Genomic DNA, 26945 nt, shown 5'->3' with positions numbered 1-26945 from the left:
AAATTATTATAATTTTTTTTTGATTGACAAACAAAATTCAATCCAGGACTCAACAATAAAGATTTTTTTGCTTGCCAACATTTTCACTGACCCCACCATAAAAAATGCTATATTTTATTTTTGCCAACAAATAAAATACATAATTTTACATGCATAAAATAAGTTTATATTTAGTTAAAATGCATTTGTTTTAATTCAGATTCCAAATGCTAATAATTATTTGTAGTTAGGATTTTTGTAAAGACAAAATTGTGTGTGTGTGTATATGAATATATATATATATATATATATATATATATATATATATATATATATATATATATATATATATATATATACTGTGTATGTATGTATGTATGTATGTATGTATATATATATATATATATATATATATATAAAAATAGAATTTTTTTGTTTTTTGTATATTTTTTCTTTACAAACAATTTTCACTATATACTCTATATATTATACAATTTATAAGACCATCTTTTTAATTTGTCATAATAAATTATACAATTGTAACTGAAATCACAGAATTATAAACACATGTTTAAGTTTTAAAGCATAAAATCACATGTACATGATCATGGAACGAAAGATTGGCCTAACAGTTTTTTCAATTGGCCTGACTCTCTCTTAGACCGGCTAAAATCATGGTTGAGCCTTGCAGTAATTTGCGTAAATACGTAGTCTGTTCTCTTGATTCGGAAGCAGCTTCCAGTGAGCAAGAGCGTCCTGCTACGGTTGCCCTCAGGTGTGTTAGGTTTGTGAAATGTATCCCATAATGCTTTCCCTCAGCCCATTGGCTGACGATTGATTGGAAACCCTCCGCTTCCTCTGCTAGTTCCTCCGAGTAAATAAATCTTCATTTACATAAACAGATCTGTCCTGCAGTCAATCTAGGCATTGGGGGGAGGATTATTCCGAGGCCTGACTTTTCGTCAGGGGAGGGAGACGCTCTCTTGCCCCTTTATTGTGTTGTGAAAGTCCATTTCAAGGATGTCACCCCCAGCCCATTAGTTTGGATAATGAGCCCTATAAAGCACATTTATAACTCTTGACATAACAAGCCAACAGATTCTCCTCTGTTCCACCTTTTTCTCTCTCACTCGCTCTTTTTCCTTCTCGCTTGCAGAGATTAAAGGAGGATAGGTCAAACTTGTGCCCTAGGCCACTGGATCACAACTGGTTTTTCTTCAGGACCCAGATTTTACATTTTGATATCATGTGACGAACTGAACATTAAAATTGTTTAATGTTCGAACAGGAATGAAAATTGCTTAATGTAATGTTGACAGGGCTTGACATTAACGCTTGTCTGCTTGTCCGGGACAAGTGGATATTTTGAAGGGGCAAGTGAAAGAGAATTTTACTTGCCTGACCGGACAAGTAGCCTGATTACAACTTAAGTGATAAAAAATAACTAGGGAAGCATCGAAATGCAAGAATGATTCTGATTTTATTACATTCAGTGTAAACGGTGATAGATATTTCTGGTAACAAGGTCGCGCTGTTGAGGCTCGTGCTGCCTGTCTCTTTGTGAGATACTTTCGTAGAGGTAGAAACATAGTATGTAGATTTTTTTTTTATACCACATGACATAGTTAAGGCAAGCAACATAACACGACCAAGGGAGCTGTATTGCCGAATATTATCACGACTGCAAATGTTACATTGATTTTATAGTTCAACAAACAAATAGTTAATATTAAGTCACTTACGTTTTACGTATTGCGCTTTCTCAAAGCAAAACTCAGCGGTGTTCGGTTACTGAATGATTCAGCGTTTTGAACAAATCGGTTGAATTAATGATTCAATGACTCACTCATTAAGTGACTTGCTGCCACCTACTGGCAGTTTAGTTTGATGTTTAAAAGTGGCGTTGCTTTTCTTCCCAACATTTCTAATTTACACAAATTTAAAACATTAATCTCATGACATAATTTATTGCAGTTATAATATTGTATTATAAATTATTTTAGTGTAATTGTATGCAATTGTAGTGTAATTGTATAGTGTAAATTAACAGCCCTATAGTGTCTTATTATTATGATTGAATTTATTGATCAAATGTTAGAATCTGACTTGAAAGATCATGCACACCCTGGGGAAAAAATTGTATTAAAAACCTCTGAAAAATCAACAAGTTAATGACCAATATAGTTGCACAATATAGCACTTTACAAGGCTTAATGTCGAGCCCTGATTGATATATTGTCATGAACCACGTAGGTCCAGCAATATGCAAAATTATTAACATGACATACTGACCTCACGAAAAAATGCCAAAGCAACACATTTTCCTATAGTGACACATATGAAACGACAGGCCACTTCTCTTTATAAAAAGAGCTTTTAGAAGTAATCACCTGACCCATGAAGAATGAGACAGCTAATATATGATGTTCTAGTGTTTAATATTTTATCTTCAAATCATAATCTGACCATCTCTTGCCCCTTTTGTGATTAGAGCAGGTTTTTGGGTAAAGACGTCTGGTTTGGGGCATGGACTTTTTCTTGTCCTGATACATCTTCTTGTATTCATTCGTCACAGAGTTAAAGCGGTGATTGATACACGCGGTCAGAGGATCAGCTGCAGTCATTTTGTGGTTGAAGATTCCTACATCAGAGATGAACAAAGACAGAGCACAGCTTACAGGTAAGCACACAATACACCACAAAAGTGAAATTGACCCTTTTCACATTTCCGGGTTTCTCAGAAGCGAAAGTCGTCATAGTTGGGTAAACTTATAGGGCCCTATCTTGCACCCAGCGCAATTGACTTTGTACACCGACACATGTATCATTCCTATTTTGCACCCGGCGCACAGTGGACTTTTCCCTCCACAGACGCACGTCGGTAAACTAGGAAATGCATTTGTGCTCCCGGGGGCGGTTCAGCGCAAAGAGGAGGCGTGTTCCGGCGCAAACGTTCCCTGGTGCTATTTTGCAGGTTTAGAAAACTATTCCGCCACAGACCAGGAAAAACCTAGTCTAAAGTCAGTGGCGCGTTGCACATGTTATTCATATGCTATTTTAAGGGCGCATGCTTGGCCATAATCAATGTAGCGCGCGCATGCACTTTGCTTATCTCATCTACACACAGACGCAGCAGTTCTCATTTTTAGAAAACCATACATTATTACAAGGAAAAATATTAACACACGAGGGAAATCATTGTTGTGTCATAAAATAGGCATAAATCTAGCTTACACATTTACCCAAATTTTGATACGCCTGTAATTTGGTTGGGTTTCTCCTATACAATGTCACTTCTCTGTCTTTTACGGCCCTGACGAGAACGTCGGTCTCCTCGGCTGTGAACCGGTCCTGGCAAATCCGCCATTATAATAGCAATCCGCCATGAAACAAGCACGCCTGCTCTTAAAGGGAATGTGAGATGTCGCTCTGATTGGTTTATTTCACGTTACGCCCAAACCACACCTATGAATAATGAAGCTACTTCAGACCAACCCATTTTAGATTTGCGTCGGGCGCAAGAGTCATTTATCCCGCCGGTATAATAGCAACAGCGCCCAAGACAGCGCCCAAGACCCGCCCACTAAGTTACTTGCGTTTCGCGCTTGATACTTGCGTTTCAGATCGTTAAAATAGGGCCCATATAGCGGTGAATGAGAGACTACATTAAGTAGATTTGTTGTGTTCCCATTTGCTTAAATAGCAAAAGACAAACTCCACACAATAGTGTTTTCACAACATTCAAAGAGAGGCAAAAAAATTGAGAGAGATTGATAACGGCAGTCAGAAGAGAGAAAGATGTCATTTTTACCGTCACTCCCACAGCCGCTGTATTGGAAACGCCCTCACAGCAGCGGTAACTAGTTTTTTTGTAATTTGATGCAAAGGTAATGTAATACAAAGTGTAGTGTTGTAATGTGCATACATTTAAAAAAAGAAAAGATAAAAAACAGTGCAGGATTTACAATGCCTATGACAGTTAAAATGCTTCATCACAGTCTGTGAAAAGGGTCCATTAGTATTCATTACTGTAATTAATGAGAAACCATGAAAAGAGATATTGATTGTCCCGTCTAATGTGCATCAGCTGTTATAATGAAGAGGGGCGTCACAGTGTTGACATCTCACTTTCATTTCACCCAATCAGAACTCATGAACTTCCATATTCAATACTATCACAATAAAAACTTTATACCTTTATACCTACATTTGTTCTGTTGTCATTGTTTTGTGTTATACCTCTAATATACCAAAAATTAACCAAATTGTATTTCTTACTATGATTGGCTGGTTTCCCCAGTTTATACATAACACGTTTCTCAACATCTTTATCAATTGAGGTTTTTTTTTTTTTTCAGTCAAGTAAAAAACAAAAAGTCCTTATATTAACTAAACCATGAAGTAAATGAAATCATTCATCAGTAAATGGTGATGAAATCTGTCAGCTACAATAAAAGCACCATAAAGCCTTTATAAAAGTGGTCAGGTTAGCTTTGTGGAACGACCCTAGTCACATTTTTCCTTTTCAATTCTCATGTTGTTCCAAACCCGTATGAGTTTCTGTGGAACTCAACAGAAGATGTTTGCAAGGATCATGTAGCTGCTCTTTCCCATATGATGAAAGCATACAGTGCTATGCAGACTTTCAAGCTCTTAAATCCAATGTTTGCCACATATTTCACATAGTCAAACCACTCCCATCCATCCATCCATCCATCCATCCATCCATCCATCCATCCATCCATCCATCCATCCATCCATCCATCCATCCATCCATCCATCCATCCATCCATCCATCCATCCATCCATCCATCCATCCATCCATCCATCCATCCATCCATCCATCCATCCATCCATCCATCCATCCATCCATCCATCTTTTCTGAATAATCTCCTTCATAATATATGTTCTCTGTCTCTAATGATAGTTCTTGTTCCTGTTCGCCTTTTCTTTTGTAAGGATTTTCATTGTGTTTCTGTTTCTCCATCTTTGTCCACAGGCAGATCTCTCGAGCAGTGCTCATCACGGACAGATCTGTGCTGCCTTCAGAATCTGATCAGCAGGTTAGCTTGCTTGCTTTCTTGTTTCTTGTTACTACATGTACTTACTATAGTAATAAGAGTAAATGATGCATACTTACAAGTAACTAACCCTAAACCAAACCCTAACCGTAACTCTATAGTAAGTACATGTAGTTAATAAATAGTTACTGGAGTAAGTACAATGTAACTACATCACCTTAAAATAGAGTAACTGTTTATTCTTTCATTTGTTCAGTTTTTTTTCTTCATTTTCTTGTTTTTTCTTTGTTTGTTCTTGTATTTGTTTGTTTTTCTTTTTGTTTTCATCATTAATTTGTTATTTCTTTTGATCTTTTGTTTGTTCATTCTTTAGTTTTTTATTTTCATTTGTTCCTTTGATTTTTCTTTTTGCTTATTCATTTGTTATTTGTTATTTTGTTTGTTTATTCTTTCGGCTGTTTGTGTATTCATTTGCTCATTTTTTTCTTTTTGCTTATTCATTTGTTATTTCTTTTGATCTTTTGTTCAATTCTTTCAGTTGTTTATACTTTTGCTTCTTCTTTTGTTTGTTGTTTTGTTTTAGTTTGTTCTTTCATTCTTTCTTTCATTTGTTCTTTTGTTCACTGATTTGTTTGTTCATACTTTCATTTATTCATCTTTAAGACTTTAGACTTGAAACTTTTATTGACTCATTAGGGGCAATTAGTTCTGCAGAATGGAAATTACCATCACATACAAGACTGACAAATACACAGCATCAAAATACATAAACAAAATCAGTAATTCAAATTAAAAATCTACTTTTTGCTATTTAAATTAAGCAAAGTTATAGCACATGGTTCAAATGAAAGTGTGAATCTGTTGGTCTTAGCTAAAGGGACTCAAAGTCTGGAATGCATCGTTAAGAGGATGAGATGTATCAGATATAACACATTTCACTTTCCTAAGCACATGCTTATTAAATAACTCTGACAACCCAGGCAATTTCACTCCTAACATTGTTCTCCAGTGCATTTTTAATTTTTAGAGAGGCAAACCATCAAATAAATGAGAATGTTTAAACCGATTCAGTTTATGCCTTATAAAAGACAGTCATCAATGTCTTGTGAGTGTTGAGTTTGGCTGGCTTCCTTGCTGACTCATTCACACAGACTGTCTGTATTCATTTAGAAATGTAACATCAATTATAGAACATAAATACTTCAACCAGTTCAATGGGTTGGTTGTTAATAATAGTAGATGAGGTTGCTATATGATTACGCCAGAAATCAATACACATGTCTGGTTTTACTGACATTGCGATTCTGATGTTCTTTTTTATGTTCTTTTTTTTGTTCTGTTTTCATTCTTTTGTTTGTTCCTTTTTCTTGATGTTTTGTTTGTTCAATTGTTGTTCCTTCGATTTGTTTTCGCTTTTTTTCTTTTAGTCTTTCTTTTGGTTGTTCATTTCACCTTTCTTTCTTCCTTCATTTTCTCCTTCTTGCATATCTCATGCACATTTAACTTTCTTCTTTCCTTCCTTTCTTTTTCATTCTTCTTGCATATCCTTCCTTCCTTCCTTCCTTTCTTTCTTTCTTTCTTTCTTTCTTTCTTTCTTTCTTTCTTTCTTTCTTTCTTTCTTTCTTTCTTTCTTTCTTTCTTTCGTTTTCATTCTTCTTGAATATATTTTCTTCCTTTCTTTTTTCTTTCTTTTCATTCTTGCATATCCACAGGCACATTTTTCTTTCTTTCTTTCTTTTTCATTGTTTGCTTCTTGCATATCATTCATTCTTCTTGCATATATTTTCATTCTTCCTTCCTTCCTTCCTTCCTTCCTTCCTTCCTTCCTTCCTTCCTTCCTTTCTTTTTCATTCTTCTTGCATATCATTCATTCATTCTTGCATATATTTCCTTCATTTTTTCTTCCTTTCTTCCTTTTTCAGTCTTCTTGCATATCTTTCCTTCCTTCCTTCCTTCCTTCCTTCCTTCCTTCCTTCCTTCCTTCCTTCCTTCCTTCCTTCCTTCCTTCCTTCCTTCCTTCCTTCCTTCCTTCCTTCCTTCCTTCCTTCCTTCCTTTTTCTTTTTCATTCTTCTTGCATTATCATTCATTCATTCTTGCATATATTTCCTTCCTTTTTTCTTCCTTCCTTCCTTCCTTCCTTCCTTCCTTCCTTCCTTCCTTCCTTCCTTCCTTCCTTCCTTCCTTCCTTCCTTCCTTCCTTCCTTTTTCTTTTTCATTCTTCTTGCATTATCATTCATTCATTCTTGCATATATTTCCTTCCTTTTTTCTTCCTTCCTTCCTTCCTTCCTTCCTTCCTTCCTTCCTTCCTTCCTTCCTTCCTTTTTCTTTTTCATTCTTCTTGCATTATCATTCATTCATTCTTGCATATATTTCCTTCCTTTTTTCTTCCTTCCTTTCTTTTTCATTCTTCTTGCATATATTTCCTTCCTTCCTTTTTTCTTCCTTTCTTTTTCATTCTTCTTGCATATTTTCTTTCTTTCTTTCTTTTCTCTTTCTTTTTCATTCTTGCATATCCACAAGCACATTATTCTTTCTTTTTTTCATTCTTTCCTTCTTGCATATCACATGCACATTTAACTTTCTTTCTTTCTTTTTCTTTCTTCTTCCATATCATTCATTCTTCTTGCGTATATTTTCATTCTTTCTTCCTTCCTTTTCTTTTTCAGTCTTCTTGCATATCCACATGCACGTTTAACTTCCTTCATTTCTTTTCCATTCTTCTTGCATATCCACATGCACATTTAAAGGGCATTGACCCATCTCTGCTGTGTGTGTTTGTGTGGCACGTTTCTTGCCAGCCTTGCACTTTTGCTTTTCAACTTGTATTGCATTACATCTTTTTTATGCTGCATATCACATTTGGATGGATTCTTGGAACACGTCCAAGATTCGGCAGGCATAGAAGCAACAAAACATCAGAGCCGATTTGTGGGATCGTTACAATAGTTTTGACATCCCGTTCTTGAGCGTAACATTCTAAAGTGAATTATGAGAGGAAAAAATAACCAGTTCAATGAAAGGACAGTAATTCTGTTTGCTGTTACTGGTTTAGAATTGGATAAATAAATGTCTCCAATGCGAGAGTGGACGGCGACGTGCAAGCGTCCTCTTAGGCTAATTTGAGTGCTGTCCACCAGAGTACGGGAAAAGGAAGCAGAGTGATCAGAACACCTTCTGAATCTCGGCCCAATTTGCTCTCCATCAGGAATTCATGCTTGAATATTCAAAGCAGATCAGGAGAGGAAGGAAAAGTGGGTGTAATTTATGCTCATTAGCCTGGGCGAACAGAAATTAATATCAGCGTCTTGACACGGTGTGGAAATGGAATATTACATGACTGTGTGTGACAAAACGTAATTAAATATTCAGGCTGGTTTTAATTAGCCGTTCGTCCTTTGGAATGACAGTCGCCAAACGAGCATTCTCTTCCTCCTTAACACTTTTCTTGTTGGCACACTTGTCTTGTTGCACTTGGACTTGATTAAAAAGCAGTTTTAACCCAAGGACTGTATGAAAATATTGTCTGGATTATAATAACAGGATTATATAGATCCTGTTACACAGGCACAAAATGTAGCTAATAGGTTTTACCTCTGCATTATCCTCTAAGACGTTTACGTACTATGCCATTATTTATTTGACAATCTCACAATTTGGGTAAAATACCAATTTTTCTTTTTTCTTTTTTTTGTGCTGAAATTTCTTCATTTCATTAGCTGTAGAATTCTGCACTATGCTTGTTGTGACAGGGTAAGTTGGTGAATGATATGTCAGTCATATATCTTTTATGTAAACTGTAAACTGTCCAAACCCGGTCCTGAAGAGCCACTGTCCTGCAGAGTTTAGCTCCAACTTGCCTCAACACCACTGCCTGCCTGCTTAGCTGGTTCAGGTGTGTTTAATTGGAGTTGGAGCTAAACTTTGCAGGACAGTGGCCCTCCAGGAGCAGGATTGGAAACCCCTGATGTAAGTTGTGTGTTTTCTGTTTTATTGGCAGATCTCGTTGGTGACGATTCCTCCTCTGGGATCTTCTGCACTAGCTGTGAGGATGGTGGAGCTCTGTTCCTCCTCCATGACCTGCATGCCTGGCACCTGTGAGTTACACATCCACCACAGTCACGCAACAAGCTTGCCATGATCACTCATCAGTTATACATTCACAATAATCATATGGTAAATGCATGTTGCACCACATTGTGCACAGGTCAGGTGTTGTAACATGACACTTAAGTTTCAACCTTGATTGCTGACTCAAAGCGCGGCCAGTTATTTCCTAACGATTTGCAGTTCTCCCTTCTGCCAGTTCTAAAATTTTAGTTATGATAGTGTGCAATTTCTGTTTTCAAATATTAAGTCTATACAAGCCAAAAGTGGCCACAGTCTCTTATGATCACCAGTGCTGCAGAATATTGTAAAATATGATTATAATTTAAAATAGCTGTTTTCTATTTGAAAATATTTTAAAATTGAACTTATTCCTGTGATCAAAGCTTAATTTTCAGCATCATTACTCCAGTCTTCAGTGTCACATGATCCTTCAGAAATCATTATAATATGCTGATTTGCTGCCCAAGAAACATTTCTATATTATTATTATTATTATCAATATTGAAAGCAGTTTTTTGCTTCTTAATATTTTTGTGAAAACCGTGATACACTACCATTCAAAAGTTTGGTGTAATATTTAAAATAAGAATATTAAAGAAATTGCATTGCATTAAAAAAGTGTAAAATACAGTAAAGACATTTATAATATTACAAAATAATTCTCTTTCAAATAAATGCTGTTCTTTTGAACTTTCTGTTCATCAAAGAATCCTTAAAAAAAAAAAAAAAAAAAAAAAACATTTTCATGATTTCCCCCCAAAAAAATTAAGCAGCAAAAACTGTTTCAACTTAGATAATACTAATAATACATGTATATTAAGCGGCAAATTAGAATTAATTCTGAATGATCATGTGACACTGAAGACTGGAGTAATGATGCTGAAATTACATTTGATCAAATAAATGCAGCCTTGGTGAGCATAAGATAACTACTTTCAAAACAAAATCTGAATCATTCCAAACTTTTTCATAATAATGAATTAAATGCTTCACTTTTGCATTGTTTTACAAAACCAGTATCAGCGACCTTCCAATAATTGTCACAGTGATGCACAATGATAGTCTTTGAACACAGCCAAATGTCAAAACTGTCCTTCAAAACACTCAGTTCACCGCCCACCTCTGTGATGACTCCATCATTAACTCCATTGTTATTTATGAAAGTTATTGTGTTTGTTACACTGGCCCTATTTTGCTATCAATCATCGTGAAGGGGATCAGGTGGAGATGGTGGAGTGGTCTTGGCGCAGACCCCAGTGACTGACTCCGTCCTCACGGGGGAATGAAAAGCTTAATCAGCGGAACTCCACTTCCTCTCTCTGGGAATTGAGTTCAGGGGAAATGATAGGAAGCTAGATCAGAGCTATCGTTTGCTTTTCTATAGCCCGATCCCACAGGGAGATGGATCATAGTCATTCCTCTTTAAGTAATGCACTTCTACCTGAATGCATCCTTCGCAATCAGCGGATGATGATGACCGTGACAGACATGCGTTCGCAGGAGAAGATGGTCTTTATTTATCATTAACCACTTATGACAAGACTGTTTTACTTGCGCTGCTGGTTGTATTGGACGTGCTTTCAAAACCAAGACCACTGATTGTAGACTTTGAAGGTGAAGTGTGCAATTTTAAGCCACTAGCGGCTCCAAACTGTGTTGCAAAAAATGTGGTTGAACAAGCAGATATTCCTGATAGTCCTCGGCCCCAGATTCAGCCTCTTCACATTACATTGTGGGTATGTTTTAATGGGGACCTATTATGCCCTTTTTCAAAGTCTTGATTTTGTTTTTTGGGTCTACTAGAATAGGTTTTCATGCTTGGATGTTAAAAAAAACCCACCTTATTTGTCACATTGTTGCAGCACCTCTCTTCCCAGTCTGTCAGTAATGCTCAGTTTAGTTCCCGTCTCTATGAAGCCCCTCCTTCTGAAAAGTGCAATGTGCTCTGATTGGTCAGCTGGACCAGTGTGTTGTGATTGGTCAGCCACTTCGAGCGTGTTTGGGAAATGCCACACCCCTGACCTTAACCGCGAGTTTCAACACACTACTAACGCAACTCAACCAGGCCTTTATTTTGTGTATGCCTTGGGCAGGAATTAGGAATATTATGACTATTTGTTCCTGGAAGAAACCTTGAGACTACAATTGTGGCGTTTCAGGGAGTTAAGAGACTGTGCATAATGATATAGACAAAGACTTTGTGCTTTATAGCTTTGCAGACCTTTTTCATGCTCAAACAACAACATTACACAATAAAAAAAAAGCTGAAAATGTAAAAAGAAAAATCATAATAGGACCCCTTAGTATACCCTAAGTATTTAAAAATTAGTATTTTTACAAATAAATACATACTTGACCTTTAAAATCAATATAAAATCAGGAATTGTATTAATACTTTCTTCATACAACATTTTGCCTGATTTTACTAAGGCCCTTTAAGCTGCAATCAGAGGATATTAGTGAATGGAGGACTTAAAGTTCCCCTATTATGCTATTTTAATTATGCTCCTACAACAGGTTCACATGCTTAAAAGGTCAGAAAACACTTTCATTTTCTCATGATATAAATTGCAGCATCACCTCCTTTCTCATAGTGTCTGAAACGGTTTGATAGATAAAGCAGTTTGTTGATGGACATACACTTGTTAATGCTGATAGAGGCATCTCATGTACGACAGTAAAACCTTATCACTGAGAAATGTCCTGCTCGAGTCGTCCTTGCGATGGAGGTTCGGGTTGAATAACTAGTTCTTCCAATGTCTCATCATCGGACTCACACTCAAATTGATAATCGACACTAATTTCTACCCTAGTTTTGGAGATTCAGTGTGAAAATATGAATTACATTACAAAAATATATATAAAAAAATAAAATTTCTTGGATCCATGTACTCCACATATACTGTTTGTTCATGTAACAAACAAATAAAGAACAAATATTGTTTATTTTCTTCAAGATTCAAAACAGAATATTTCATGTCCATTACTGGATATATTGTGAATCCACCTGTACTGCAAGTGTTCACTTTTAACTATCCAGGACTTTTAAAATCAGCCCCCAGAATGTCTTTGGCAGTGGAGAGAATCTTTTTCAAAACTCTGCAGTGTCCCGTGTGTTTTTAGAGCCTTTAGTGAAGCTGCTCCTCCTGTCCCACTGGAGATGCCTACATCTGTGCACCTCTCCACTGTGTGACACGGAGCCTGTGTGCCGCCCTGAGCTGCCTGCACTCGAATTGTTCTCTTTGATCCTCACGCGCGCACACACTCCCACGTACCACAGACCACAGGAAGGCACATCGGAGAAGTAATGATAAGCCTGGAAGTGGTGTGTGTGAACTCTTGGGATTACCCAGGACATTTCTACACATCCCACTAGTAGAACTTCTCAGACCTTTATGAGAATTGAGATTTGTTGTTTTGATATTAATTTTGGTGCCCGTTTCTTCTTTTCCCCTCTGGATCACTTTCAGGGCTACTTTCATGGAAGGCCAGAGTCTCACTGTTGTTCTTCTAAGGTTAGGATGTTACCCCAGTTTGTCATACTTGTTTAAAGGTGCTTTATGTATTATTATTTTTTACTGTAGTAAAGCATAATAATACCATAATATGTTTGTAGGTATTTAGGAAAAAGCTAAAGCCAGTCATTCTACTTTGTAATGTGTGTTCTGTGGTGTTGTCAAAAGTCGGTACTGAAATTTTGAAAATGTGACGATACCACTAGCCTGACGTCGTCATACTCAGATTCTAGTCAGAATGTGAGTCTGAAACTGCTCCATTGGGCTGTGATTATGGGGAGTGTTTCAACCGAACCAGGAAGGAAAATGCCTCTGCACTCAATTGGATAGACCTACAACCAATCAGAGCAACGGAGTAAGTGACGTATGTTTTTCATTCATGTTTCCGATCGACAAATGCCTTGATCGCGGTTCTCGGTTCCTCTTTTAAAATGAATGCGCTGTCGATATCTTCTATAACAGACGCGATGGCGGAATCTACACATAATGTTTTATAAACAAAGTTCGGGAGAAGCACGTTCAAATAATCAATCCAATCAACTTGTCATCAAACAATTACCATGTCTACACTATCAGCATGAGAGGAAGCATATATTTATTCACTCTGTCAACTCACCTAACATTCCTTGACAGTTTCCAGCATCCCTCCACTCACTCTCGGCTTGTTCTTCAGACAACAGCCAGGAATACGGGGGGAGTACTTTGGGTTCGGGCCGAATACCGATCCCGGAGCCTCTCCTCGGACAACACGCCACATATGCATTTATTCTAAATGACTTATTTGTAAGTGTGAACTTGTGAAATCTCAATTCTCCAGCGGCAGTCATCTTTGTTGTAAAGTAAACGAATTCAACCCAAGCGCTCTTTGATGACGTGGATGATTACTGTTGCTCATCTGTCCATCATCGTATAAAGCCCGCCCTAACAATTTGATTGGTCCGAACAATTTTTGTTCGGGCATAATAGCTCCTCAACGGATCGAGTCCAGACCGAACTTCCCGACCTAAAAATGTTGTGGGCAGGGCTAAGTTCGGCTGGCATCCAGGCTACGATACCGCCATTTTCCTCTCGCATTTTGAGCGCTGTTGAACGGATTCTTAAATTGTCTGATTGGCCATTGTGTTCACACACTCAACATATATGTCTGTGATTGGCCATTGTCTTCACGCGCTCAATATATATATATATATATATAGCCACCGAAATTACCCGGAACAATTTGTCGTAGGAACTTTTTTCCCCCAGACCTGTTGTATTTCCATCGTGGTCTAAAGTACCATGAAGATTAGGCAAATTAGTCCGGTGATGTAGGACTGCGCATGACTTTCCAGTTCCCTCTGGATTCCGTCCTCTGCATTTAAGTTTAATAAAGCCTGAACCTCGTTGTCGGACCATAGGTTGTATTTTTTAAACTCCATTGTTGATTCGAATAGCAAACAACTTTTACTGCGTGCACCACAACAGACTTTTAAAAATGGTGGTTGAAATAAAATGCTGCGTGAACTCAACCAAGTCCCAAGTCCCACCCCCGAAAGTTCCTGAACTTTGAAAAAGTACTACCTCGCGAGCAGGGACTTACTGGGGAGGGGGATTTTTACCCGGAACTTCATTTAGACCCTGGTTCCTACAGTCGAAATACCACCCCATAGTCACTAGTTCCTGGGGGAGGTTCCTACAGTGGAAACATGGCTTATGTTTCTGATTGGCCTTCACAATGTCCAATCAGAGGTGTTTAAGAACACCAGCGCTCAAAATGCTAGAAGGCAATGCTGGTATCGTCACATTTTTTAAATTTCAGTACCGATTTGGTACGGAAGTCGGTACTTTTGACAATACTAGTTACAACAGAATAGTATTTAATAGTATTTTTACACCCTGTGTTGCCGGTTGGTGGAAAACAGTGTATTTAAACCATGGAAGCCAGCAATTGAACTTAAAGGTAAAAAACGTAAAAAGCCTCGGCATCCATCTAAACAGCTCAATGAACTGAGACATATTAAAACACAGATATATTATCTGACCAGCTTACAGTGTAAGACTCGTCGCTTTCCATTGTCAATTGTGCTCGCTTCTGTTGCGTGTCCTCAATCTGGCAACCCGCGTGGGCATCGAGTCTGAGGAGGGAGAAACGACTCTCTCCAATATTTTTAATTTGGACTGCAGTACCCATTTCAGCCTCTAGCTGTCAATAATTACATACTGCACCTTTAAACAATTTTAAGCTCTTCTGCCAGTAAAGTGAGCATGCTCTGACATGTTGCCTAATGCAGCTTATATGCAGGCTTGAGTTCTGATCCTGTTCATTTATCAAAGAAAATTGTGTCCTGATTGTTATAATGAAAAAAACTTTAACCATTAAAAATTAAAACTTGCCTAGAAAAAAATGTTGTGTGTGCGTGTGCACACTGGTTGGGTGACCTACATTATGAGTCCTTATACTGAAGTGTGTATTCATGTTTCAGGCTACATTATGAGGACATGCCAATGTCTTTGTAGTTCAGAACGCTAAATAAACTTCTGGGATGGGTATATTTAGGGTTAGGGGCTAGAAAATGTCAGTAGCTCAATATAAAAACCATTACGCCTATTTTCTGAACAATGTGAAACCAAATGTACAGATTGAGCCAACCTTAATTGTCCTAAACTATCTGTTGTGGTCTCTTTTAACAGATTTGGTCCACTTGACCTGTTCATCCTCTGGTACGGCCCAAGAAGATCTTGCTCCAGTTGTATCTCAATTGTTTGACGTTCCCGCCATTCCTGGAGAGGAACCTTCTGGAGGTAAGTCCTGACCCAGCTTTTTCACTTCCAATTAAAACTCCCCGTCATTTAAACCCTTTAACATATTCAGTCCTTTTGCGCATCGACCTCCGATTGCACATACAGATCCGCTATACGTCCTGCTAACAGTACTTAACTAACCTTGCCGCCCGTGTCAAAGAGAGATCATCTCTTCCTCTCTTTAAAGAAAGATCTGGTATTGCTGTGACATTCAGCGAAGGGCTTACATGGAGACGTTATTGGCGATAACAGTGATTGATATTGATGGTGGTGTGGCAGGCAGGGGCCAGGCGCTGCTCCCATTGATTCCCATTATGCTCTGTCAGGGTCTGCTTGGCTCCTTCAGAGTGAATCTGAGCACGACCTGTCACATACGACCTCACAATCTACCTTCAGATCATAAGGGTGGAATCACATTGTGAGTTTGGAAAGATTCGATAAAAAAAAAAAGATCAGTTTATGTTAGTTGTACACATGTTGGTGATAGTCGTGGTAAAATGTAAAATGTAGTAGTAGCTAAGTATTTTTTTTCCAGACACTTGTTTTTCTAGGATGTCCTCTTTCTTGTGTTATTGAAGTAGTGTTGAGATGCATGATTCATTTTAGATGGTTCATTCAGATGTTTAATGTTTTAGTGTTATTAGTTGAGTTCAGTGTAAATTCAGGCGTTTCAAATAGGGCTGGCAAAAGATTAAAAAAAATAATTACATTATGTGCTGATTAATTAATCGAATCAATCTCAATTAACCGCATCTGAGAAAAGACAAGCGTTGGAATGACTTTTTCCTCTGTGAAGGATTGCATGATTTTGGGGGAAAAACCTATTGAGATTTTTCTTATCAAAATTGTGATTGCATTATTTATTTATTTTGTCCAAAGAATGTTGTGTTTCTTTCTATATTATATTATTTTATTTTTTTATGAATATTACGACTAAATTAAAAAATAATATTTTTTATTAAAGAAAATTATTTAAAAAATTAAGTATTACTATTGTAATATTTCACTGTAAAACAGTGTAAACAGTATTTCAAATACAAATATTTACGGCTTTCTTAATTTCTTAATTTTCAAACGTTTAACTATTGAGCTTTTGATTTCAAGTAGTGCTCACTGCAGATCCAAATGGGTGGAGCTTGACCTAGTCCAGCTCCACTTCTGTGAATTAACCTAATTAGGTTTAGGGATATGGTTAAGGTTAAAGGTTTAGCGGGTGGTTGGACCTTCTAGCTCAACTGAGGTCCAGAGAGGCGGAACTGGACGTCAAGCTCCACCCATTGGCTCTGCAGTGAGCAGACCCGGTTTATTTTGACAAAAACCCGCAGGGAGCCCTAAAATCTTCTCTTTTCTTGACAACAGCTGTTTAATATGCATTTTTCATGACAAGTTTGGGAAGATGGTTGGCACACTGTTCCCAAATGCTCGTCATAAGCGATCCATACTCCGAGCACATGTAGAAATTAGTTTTTGTGCCGCAGCATTTGAGACACTGATAACTCCAGATCATGAGCTGCTTGTGTGTAAAAGAACACAGTGCCGCCCTTCACTTTTTAAACACGCTGTGCATATATTTATTTAATTAAATTGCAGCCTAGTTTGTAATTTAATAATTCCACTAAGCCTTGTTACGATTTAATTTTGACAAGTTCAGCTACTAGACTAGTTTGTAGCTGGACTTGATTTCATTTCTTGACACTGATCCTTTCCTATAGCTTCATGTCATAATTGTCGATTCCTAAAATGTGCCAATTTATCAAAATTTGTGTAATAACAGTGTCTTGACTCCAGAATAAGTGTGATGGTAAGATGACTGTATTTCATGGCTGTAAGATCAAGGTCATCAAGTCCACGGCATCTTCAACCTTCCTCACTCCATCTAACAAACTCAATCTCTCTTTATCAGCCATCATCTCCCCACACCTTTAATCTTTATCACTTTCCCATCATGCACATACTCTCCTTTCAAGCATTGCCTTTTTATATTGATTCTTGTTGTGAATTTAAGTACTTCTGCGGTTCAACAAAATAGAAATGTTATAATTGTTTCTTTGTGTGTGTGTAAGCATGTGTGCTCAGGTGCGTGGCCGGCACAGCGGAGGGTGCGAGACGTGGGGCCCCGCTGGGTGACACACAGCCTTTTTATCACAGGAATGAGCTAGTACTATTTTAATTAAAATGTCAGAACAAATACTGGCAGAGGTCTTGAGGATGAATCGCTAGATAAGAAGAGCAGTGGGCCAGAACAGGTCAGAGAGACAAAGTCACCTGGGTAGATCTTCATTCATCCCCATGGTCAAAGCGGTGTGTGTGTGTGTGTGTGAGAGAGAGAGAGAGAAAGAGACTCTGTTTAGATCATGATGGAGCCAAATGGAACAAATCAACAGCAACTACTGAAGATTTCCTTGGGGATTTTGAACCCATCGAAAAGATCAAGGCTCGTATATGACCACGTGTAGACTAGATAAAAACAACTCCAAACACCTTAGCAACTACATAGTAATGCCCTGGTAACCACCGACAACACCCTTTCCTCATGGCCCTGTTTACACCTGGTATTAAGATGTGTTTTGGTCGATCGGATCACAAGTAGACGAGGGAGACATTCCTGTTTACACCTAGTGTTTTAATCCGTCTCTTTTGTCCACTTTCAACCACTTCTGTCCTGATTTCTTCGAGGGGAGGGTCTATGGGCGGGTTCATGTATGAGCTTTTACAGATCGTTCAATCTATTGGATGAAATAAGCTCACGCGATTTACATATGTACACGAAAGGAGACGACGGAAAAACACACAAAGAACATCAGCTTTCATTTCTGGTCTGGTAGCCACAAGACCACACCGAGTGCATGTTAGAAATCAGGAATGGTACGAGAACATTGTTCTTGGTATGTTTTTCGTCTTCAAACCAAACTTGGGTCTCCATCTGACAAAGTTTAAATCCAGTCTGGCTAACATGCATCCCATAATGATTACACATTAAGTCAGTAGGCAGAGAGTAGGCGGTCTTTTTTGGCATATTCAACCAAATGAGAATCTACACTATGAAAGCAATCCGGTCGAATGTGTTTTCGATTCCCTCTGGAGGTGGTCGAAAGTGAACAAGTGTTTTAGACTTCTTTTACACCTGTATTTAGTGTCGTCCACTTGTGATCCGATCGACCAAAATGCATCTTAATACCAGGTGTAAACAGGGCCCATGATGGTGAGATTTGCATGGGAAAACACTCACATTTTTCTCAGTGTACAAATGTATTTTCTTACATTTACATTTAATCATTTAGCAGATGCTTTTATCCAAAGCGACTTACAAATGAGGAGAAGCAATCAAACTAACAATAGGGCAGCAATATGCAATTTGCAATATGCCGTGACCAGTTCTAGTTAGTCCAGCACAGTACACGTAGCAAGGTTGTTGTTGTTGTTGTTTTATAGATATAGAACAGTAAGTGTTAGTATTAATGGGCCTTCAGCAGTTTCTTGAAAATGGCTAAAGACTCAGCAGCTCGGGTTGAGTTAGGCAGGTCATGCCACCAGCAGGGAACAGTCAAGGTAAAGGTCCTTGAAAGTGATTTTGTGTCTCTTTGGGATGGTACCACAAGGCGCCATTCACTTGTAGAACGCAAGCTTCTGGAGGGCACATAGGTCTGAAATAGTGAGTTTAGGTTTACAGGTGCAGAGCCAGTGGTTGTTCCGTAGGCAAACATCAGTACCTTGAATTTGATGCGAGCTGCGATTGGCAATGGCAACCAGTGCAAGTTTATGAGGAGAAATGTGACGTGAGCTTTTTTCGGTTCCTTAAAGACCACTCTAGCTGCAGCATTCTGGATCAGTTGCAGAGGTTTGACAGTGCAAGCTGGAAGACCTGCCATGAGAGCATTACAATAGTCCAGTCTGGATAGAACGAGAGCTTGGATAGTTGTGTAGCATGCTCCGACAGGAAGGGCCTGATCCTCCTAATGTTGTATAAGGCAAATCTGCAGGACCAGGCAGTTCTAGCAATGTGGTCTGTGAAGTTCAACTGATCATCATTTAGAACTCCAAGGTTCCTGGCTGTCCTGGATGGAGTTATGGTTGACGAACCCAGCTGAATGGAGAAGTTGTGATGAAGTGTTGGGTTGGCTGAGACCACAAGAAGTTCTTTCTTCACAAGGTTGAGTTGAAGGGTGGTGGTTCTTAATCCAGCAAGAAATGTCTGGCAGGCAAGCAGGCTTAGATGCGAGTAGCTACTGTCGGATCCTCTGGTTGGAATGAGAGGTAGAGTTGTGTGTCATCAGCATAGCAGTGATAGGGAAAAAAAACATGTTTCCTAATGTCAGATCCTAGTGATGACATGGAGATGAAGAGAAGTGAAAGAGAAGAGAAGTGGTCCAAGCACTGAGCCCTGAGGCACCCCAGTAGCTAGATGTTGCGATTTAGTCACCTCACCACGACACCCTGAAGGACCTACCTGAGAGTTAAGACTTGAACCACTGGAGTGCAGTTCCTGAGATGCCCTTCGTCATGCGGATTGACAGGAGGATCTGGTGGTTAACTGTGTCAAAAGCAGCAGACAGATCCAGCAAGATAAGTTTTGAAGATTTGGAAGCTGCTCTTACCAGTCTCAGAGCTTCAATAAAGCGAGAGTTGGACCATCTCAGTTGAGTGTCCACTTTTGAAACCAGACAATAAGTCCAAGAGGTTGTTCTGTGCAAGAAAGAGAGAGATTTGGTTGAAAACGACTTGTAAAATTGTGAAATCTAAGATGTTCTGAGTTTTATTTAAAGGGTTGTAGAGGCCAGTGGTGGTTTAGTGTGTGTGTGTACTGAGGCAGTGTGCCAGTGTGTGTTAGAGGGTGGCAGTGGTTTTGGAGGTTTGCAGCTGCAGGCATGTGTTAGCCGCCATCAGGAGTGCTGCTGTATGCTAATCTGACATTTGTCACATCTGGGAACATGTGTGCGTACGTATGACCGAAAGAGAGCCACTGTGTCGTCTGGCTGTCGGCCCAAACACTTGCAAACTTACAGATACTTCAGTATAATTTTTAAACTTAAGATATAAGATTATACATACTAACCAACCATAAATTTATATAAAATAGTATATTTTATACAAAAGTTAATCTTCGAATTTCACTCACTTTGAGTAAACATTGAGTCATTGGTTCAAGCGAGGAATGAAACCCCACTGCAGTGTGTGTTGCTCTGAGACACGCAACGCTTGATCCTGCTTCATTTGGAACTAGTTTTGTTCGGAGAGCAAAAGTGCTGTCAAATCGATTAAGTAAGGAATAATTGTTGATGGTCCATTGAATTATACACACCTGAGGTGGTGATGCAACCACGACGCGAAGCAGAGTGCACCTCGGGTGCTGTGCATTGCTTTCTAATAATTCAATGGACCATAGTCAATTATTCTGCTTATACTACAGTTACTACACCTGAAGACGTTGTTCAGAACTTCAGATGTTGTATTTCAAGACATTTGTTGTAGGCTGTGTAAGGACTTTTTAAATAACTGAAATCATTTGGCGTAGTGAAGCGATAAGGAACTGTAATGCGGTCAAGACCTGCCTGGAACTACTTGAGCCATACATTTCCCTGAAAATAATGGCACAACTTTGAACGTTAGTCAACCAATAAGATTCAAGTATTCAATTATATTATTATTGTTTTATGCATTTATATATCATTATAAATAATGTTTTTTCAACACTTGGTTATTCTTTACCCCTCCCAGTTTCTCTGTGTCCATATATTATCTAGTCGCATGTTCTTGGCTGTCTGGACTCTATAATAGAAGAAATTCTTTGGCAGTGTGTGTTCAGTGTTTTGTGAATCAGTGACCCGGCAGCATTCAGAGGAAAGGATGGGTGGTGTATTTGAAGCGGCGTTAAACATTGATGCCGCCACACCTCGCCCCCTCGCCAAATTAAGCAAATCACCGGGCCACTCCGGGCAGGAAAAGGAACACGCGTCATAATTGTGTGACATTTGGGTAATGACCGTTCTGACATTTCAGACTGACACCTTCTCCCTCTCGCTTTTTCTAGCCTTTCTTTTCCCACCTTTTTGCGGCAGAGGCTCGTGTATTTAAAGGGTAATGATACAGACTGACAGCTTTACGCTTTAAACGAACCAGCGAGACACACGCACACACACTCTTGAGATCCTCTGCTCTTCTGTTGGACCATAGAGCCCGTCTCGCCTAAGATGTCATCAAAGGAGAAGAAGAAAAAGAGATTAGATGACCCATGTCATGCAGCCGCTAGCAAAATATTAACAATGATTCATCTCATGATAAATCAACGTCAGTCTTTTAAAACTGCCATAAGTGGTGTATATGAGGAAAGTGCCATTTTTGACAATATTATTCCTACTTTTGTCTAGTTGGCCTAACTAAAGCAGTCTGCAGTCTTACACCAGTCTAGAGAGGCATGTAAAACAAAACTGAGTTTGATTTGTTGCTCAACATGTTGGTCTGTTGATCTAGTCCTGTTTAAAAATCTGAAAGACTGTTGCTGCGTCTGAAATTAAATACTTCCCTACTACATAATATGCGGAAAAACAGTATGTGACAAAGAGTAATATGTCAGAAAAACAGTAGAATCTTCTGCCGAGCGACTGAAGTGTGCATTTGATGGACACTTTATTATCCCATGAAGCCTTGGGAGAGGATTTATGAGTGGAAGTGAAGCAACGCAATGGACAGTGGTAGGTCATGTGACAGAAAAAACATGGCGGATGTAGTACGTCCACATTTCATAATCATACTAACCATATTCATACTATTATAGAGTGTACTTTTTTAACGGCCACAAAGTAAATTCAAATGTAGTACCTACTCACACAGTATGGCCCTGTTACACCTATTAAGATGCATTTTGGTCGATCGGATCCCAAGTGGACGATGCTAAATACAGGTGTAAACGGGGTCTAAAAAGTTTTGACCTTGTCCACTTTCAACCACTTCCAGAGGGAGTCGAAAACACATTAAACCGGATTGCTTTCATAGTGTAAACGCTCATGTGGTCCAATGCGGTTCAAACCGCCACAAAAGACCGGCTACTGAACTAACGTGTAATCATTACGGGAGGCGCTAGCCAGACGGGATTTAAACTCTGTCGGATGGAGAACCAAGTTTGGTTTGAAGACGAAAAACATACCAAGCTCAATGTTCTCTCACCATTCCTGATTTCTAACACACACATACAGTGTTCGGGGTGATCTTGCGGCTGTCAGAGCAGAAATGAAAGCTGATGCTCTCAGTATGTTTTTCTGTCGTCTTCTTTCTCGTTCGTATTTATATTGCACAAGCTTATATTGTCCATTAGATCGAAAGATCTGAAAAAACGTTCATTTACCCACACATAGACCCTCCCCTCGAAAAAATCAGGACAGAAGTGGTTGAAAGTGGACAAAAGAGACGGATTAAAACACCAGGTGTAAACGGGAATGTGTCCCTCGTCTGCTTGTGATCCGACCAACCAAAACGCATCTTAATACCAGGTGTAAACAAGGCCTTGGAGTCAAAAGTGTCTACAGGCTTTCCATCAACTCATAAAATGCTTTCCGCTGTCCTTGGTGCTGAAATCCTCACTGTACGTTTCATATAAAAAAACAACACCAACATGTCATCTTGCTGTCATTTGTTTTGTTGCAAACATTACTGTTATTGTGTGTATGGAAGCACCTCACATTTAAACAAGGATGCAAACTCCCTCATTTGCATACATTTTGAGTTCTAATGTAGACTTTCAAAATCTTTCCACAGCCTTGTTTTTTTGTTATAATTTATTCCATTTTTTATATTATTTTTTTCATATATAATACATTTATTTTCAATATGAATAAATAATACATTATGTATAGTTATGTTTAAAACTATATTATATAAAGAAATTATTATTATTATATAATATCAATATAGATTTGTTTATTCAGTGTTGACATGATCAATGTACAATGCCTTCCTGAGGGAAATAGAAATAGTCATTTAACAGAAAATCTTCAAAATATTGTGTGACATGAGTTTTGTTTCAAATAAACTACAGGAACAACTCCAAAGCAAAAAGGATAGTGTATAAATGATAACATACATGCAGAAATGTTCCCCAAATTAATAATGAATAAATAAAAGGGACTGAGTAGCAATAATAATACCATTTATAAATATAATATTGGTGGCTAGGTTAGTCATAATTATGTTATTTTATAATATTTTATGATATTAATGGTATTTCTTATAAATGAATTGGTGTTGATTTCCATCACCACAACAGCATTTGATTTCTTTCATATAAATGACACAATGACGCTAGAATCTGTGCCCACATAATCCTAACAACCCAACATTAATACATTTCTACAATATTTTGCATTTGCATGTTAATCTATTAAATAGTAAAATTTATTTAGCTAATTTGATTGAGCATAGTACTTTCGGCTCCCAAACATTTCACCAAATTTTTTTTTTTAGACCCTCATATATTCCCGATATACAATTCCAATGGATTTTCCCTCAAAATCAGTGCAGAACATATGGGAAAAGGTTCCATCTAGGTCAGGAGTGTCCAGTCCTGCTCCTGGAGGACCACCGTCCTGCAAAGTTCAGCTCCAACCCCAATTAAACACCTGAACCTGCTAAACAAGGTCTTACTAGGCATACTAGAAACTTGCAGGCAGTGGTGTTGAGGCAAGTTGAAGCTAAACTGCAGGACAGTGACAGTGATCCCCTAATATAGACTGACCCAGGCTTAATATTTGTAGGAATTGTCAAGGCAAGACATCTAAAATGCATCAAGACATTAAAAGACAGTAAAGAAATGACTGCTTAAACATCCCGTGCAGGTTTCGAGGAGAGAAGCAAGCCTGCAGTGCTGTGGGTCATGTACTTCAACATGAGGGACACGTCGGCCCAGGACAGCAGCAGCTACAGCCTGCCGAGCAACGTTCACGTCTGCACCGGTCCCGACGGCAGCCTGGGCAGCGACTACTCCATTAAACTGGTGAGTCCAGCAGAGGGAGGCAGACACTACGTTCTATGGATCAGATATTGCCTCTAGGCTAAATTATAGGATGTTTTATTATTATGATTATTGTTCTTTCTGTTTATTTCCAGGCTGAATCAGTGTTTCATCATCTCCTCCCGGATGAAGATTTCTGTCCGCCTGCACCCAACCCAGAGGACATCATCTACGACGGAGACGGCCCGCAGGCCGAAGGGTCAGGGTTTGATGAGAGCAATAACACAGGAGAGGATAAAAGCCAGGCGGAGGAAGAGAAGAGTCCATCGACTGAGAGCTCTGAACCTGCAGAGATGGACAGTGTTACCCAGGAGACACCGCTGGACACGAGCCCACCCTCTGAAGAATAACCCCTTTAGAGACTTTTCTTCATTTCCTCTTCAATCACCATTTCACTGAGCATATGGAATCCAAAATACACAGTCTCAGAACCCAAGTTCTCATCAACCCTTTTTATATATTTTATGTGCCTTTCTTTTTGCACTTTCACACTCAGTACCCTCTACAATATTTTATTTTGACCGGTTACTGTAAGCGGTTTATGAATTTTTTTCCCCAGAATGTATTCATATGTATATGTATTCACTATTTTGCATGGTTCAAGCAAGGTGCCTATTATATATTCTACAGGAGGACAAACACACTGATTTTGGTGAGGAGCTGCTGCTTCAAACTTCAAATGTTTTTTTAAATGCTTTCGTGTCTCGTGTCATCACATCCATAAGTATTTGTAATAGCTATAAATGTATCATGCAGAAAGGGTTGGTGGCATTAAATATTTAATTGAAGATGTATTTTTGTTTCATGTCTGCAGCATTATTTGTGCGTGTGTGTGTGTGATAATATAAATATAGATAGATAGATAGATAGATAGATAGATAGATAGATAGATAGATAGATAGATAGATAGATAGATAGATAGATAATTTAATTATTAATGCATTCCTTAAAACTCATCTTTGATCACCAAAATTACATATTTAAATGTTTTTCTTTCCTTGAAAAAAGTTATTCATGCCTTAAAATAGCTTTAATGTAACTTTACAACTTTGCCTTATTTAGTATATAGGGTTCTATGAATATGCAAATTAGCCCCGCCTCCGCTCACTCACACCTGCTCAGAGATCCACTGGCTGACGATCACACGTTGACCTGATTGGTTACAAGGTAGTTTGTGACGTCAGAAACACCAGCGATTTCAGAGTTTTTGAAACTGTCTTTGATTCTCTGACTAGAGTTTAAGGAGAAAATACTCAGCAATGGTGTTGACTTATGAATTTACACATGATTTGTCTTAAAGCATATTAAAAACACCACATAGACAAATATTTCATTACTTGATACTTGAAAAAATTGATTTTCACCACAGGGGGACTTTAAATCACCACAACAGCATGTATTCTTAATATTCTCTTCATATCTGTTCTTTCATATGAATGACACAGTAACATTCCATGTATACAATTTGTACCAACAGAATCCTAACGCCCATCATTCTAATGCATTTGTACAAATTCTACGCATTTGCATGTTGATTACATATTTTTGGAGTATCGTTTTTTCAGCACCTAAACATTTAACTCCATTCACTAAACAGAATTCGCATAGATTTCCTCTCAGATACATTTAAAGTGCTCATCCACCCTGCAGAATTGAACTTGACATCATCTGTCACTGTGAAACTCCAGTGTAAACTGTGACGCCGAGCATTAGTGATGCTCTCTGAGTGCAGTTCACCTGTTCTGAAGGCGATGCGAGGAAGTGAGAGAAGGAGCACAGTTTGATGACATTTGGTTTGCACTGCCATAGATGAACAGATGGCTCATTATGGTCGTCCCTCACAGCGCTTGCTGTCTTTGTTTCCGTGGAACTTGATACGGGCTCTGCTGAGGGTATTTACCCGTTCTGGAGGGGAAGAATTACTGCTGAACACATGGCCCAGGTTAGTCCCAGACCAGAGGAAGTGTGCTGGTTCTTTTAGGCGGCTGGGAGTAAAGCACACCCCTGACAGCACTGACGAGTGTTTAGAGTCAAGTCGAGAGTGATGCGTGTCACATATAAACCAGTCTTAGGTTTAATGTACTTTAGGATGCATGTCGTGTAGGCTTAGAATGCAAAATGCGATGTATTTTGAAGCTGCACTGCAAGCTCCTGATCATGCGCTACTTTATCACTATCCTGTGATAAAGCACTACTTTATTTCAACCCTGTGAATGTCATTTTGGAATTTAAACGCATAAATTTAAATAGATGACTGAGTTTATTGTGCCTGGTAATAAATCATACAATGTAAATAAATATTAATAACTCATGCTATTTTTCTTTGAAAAAGCACGTTTTGTGTCAACCCTGTTACAAACTGTTCAAGGTTTGAAGATCAGTGCAAAAATGTCTAAAAATGGTGTTTACATCATAACAGAGCTGAACTATCAAGCTAGATTAATTTATTTGTGGTTAGTAAGCCTGAAGCCTGACCCTAAAGTACTACTTTATTTCAACCCTGTTACTGTAATTTTAGAATACATACATACATTTGAA

General features: G+C 38.4%; 1 protein-coding gene across 1 annotated transcript in view; it reads left to right on the top strand.

The window, feature by feature from the left end:
* chm (CHM Rab escort protein) overlaps positions 1-25201 on the top strand; it is a 74818-nt gene extending 49617 nt beyond the window's left edge. Inside the window, exons 10-15 of the mRNA XM_084387109.1 lie at positions 2555-2659; positions 4980-5043; positions 9001-9097; positions 15296-15406; positions 24232-24389; positions 24503-25201. Of these exons, the coding sequence (XP_084243235.1) occupies positions 2555-2659; positions 4980-5043; positions 9001-9097; positions 15296-15406; positions 24232-24389; positions 24503-24757 (790 nt within the window). The 3' untranslated portion in view covers positions 24758-25201. The remainder of the gene's footprint in view (positions 1-2554; positions 2660-4979; positions 5044-9000; positions 9098-15295; positions 15407-24231; positions 24390-24502) is intronic.
* Positions 25202-26945: the final 1744 nt, after the last annotated feature.

This window comes from Rutilus rutilus, assembly GCF_951802725.1.
Source record: "Rutilus rutilus genome assembly, chromosome: 18".
NCBI classification, from domain to species: domain Eukaryota; kingdom Metazoa; phylum Chordata; class Actinopteri; order Cypriniformes; family Leuciscidae; genus Rutilus; species Rutilus rutilus.
The sequence above is the reverse complement of the archived record's forward strand: the minus strand, read 5'-3'. Positions and strand labels throughout refer to the sequence as shown.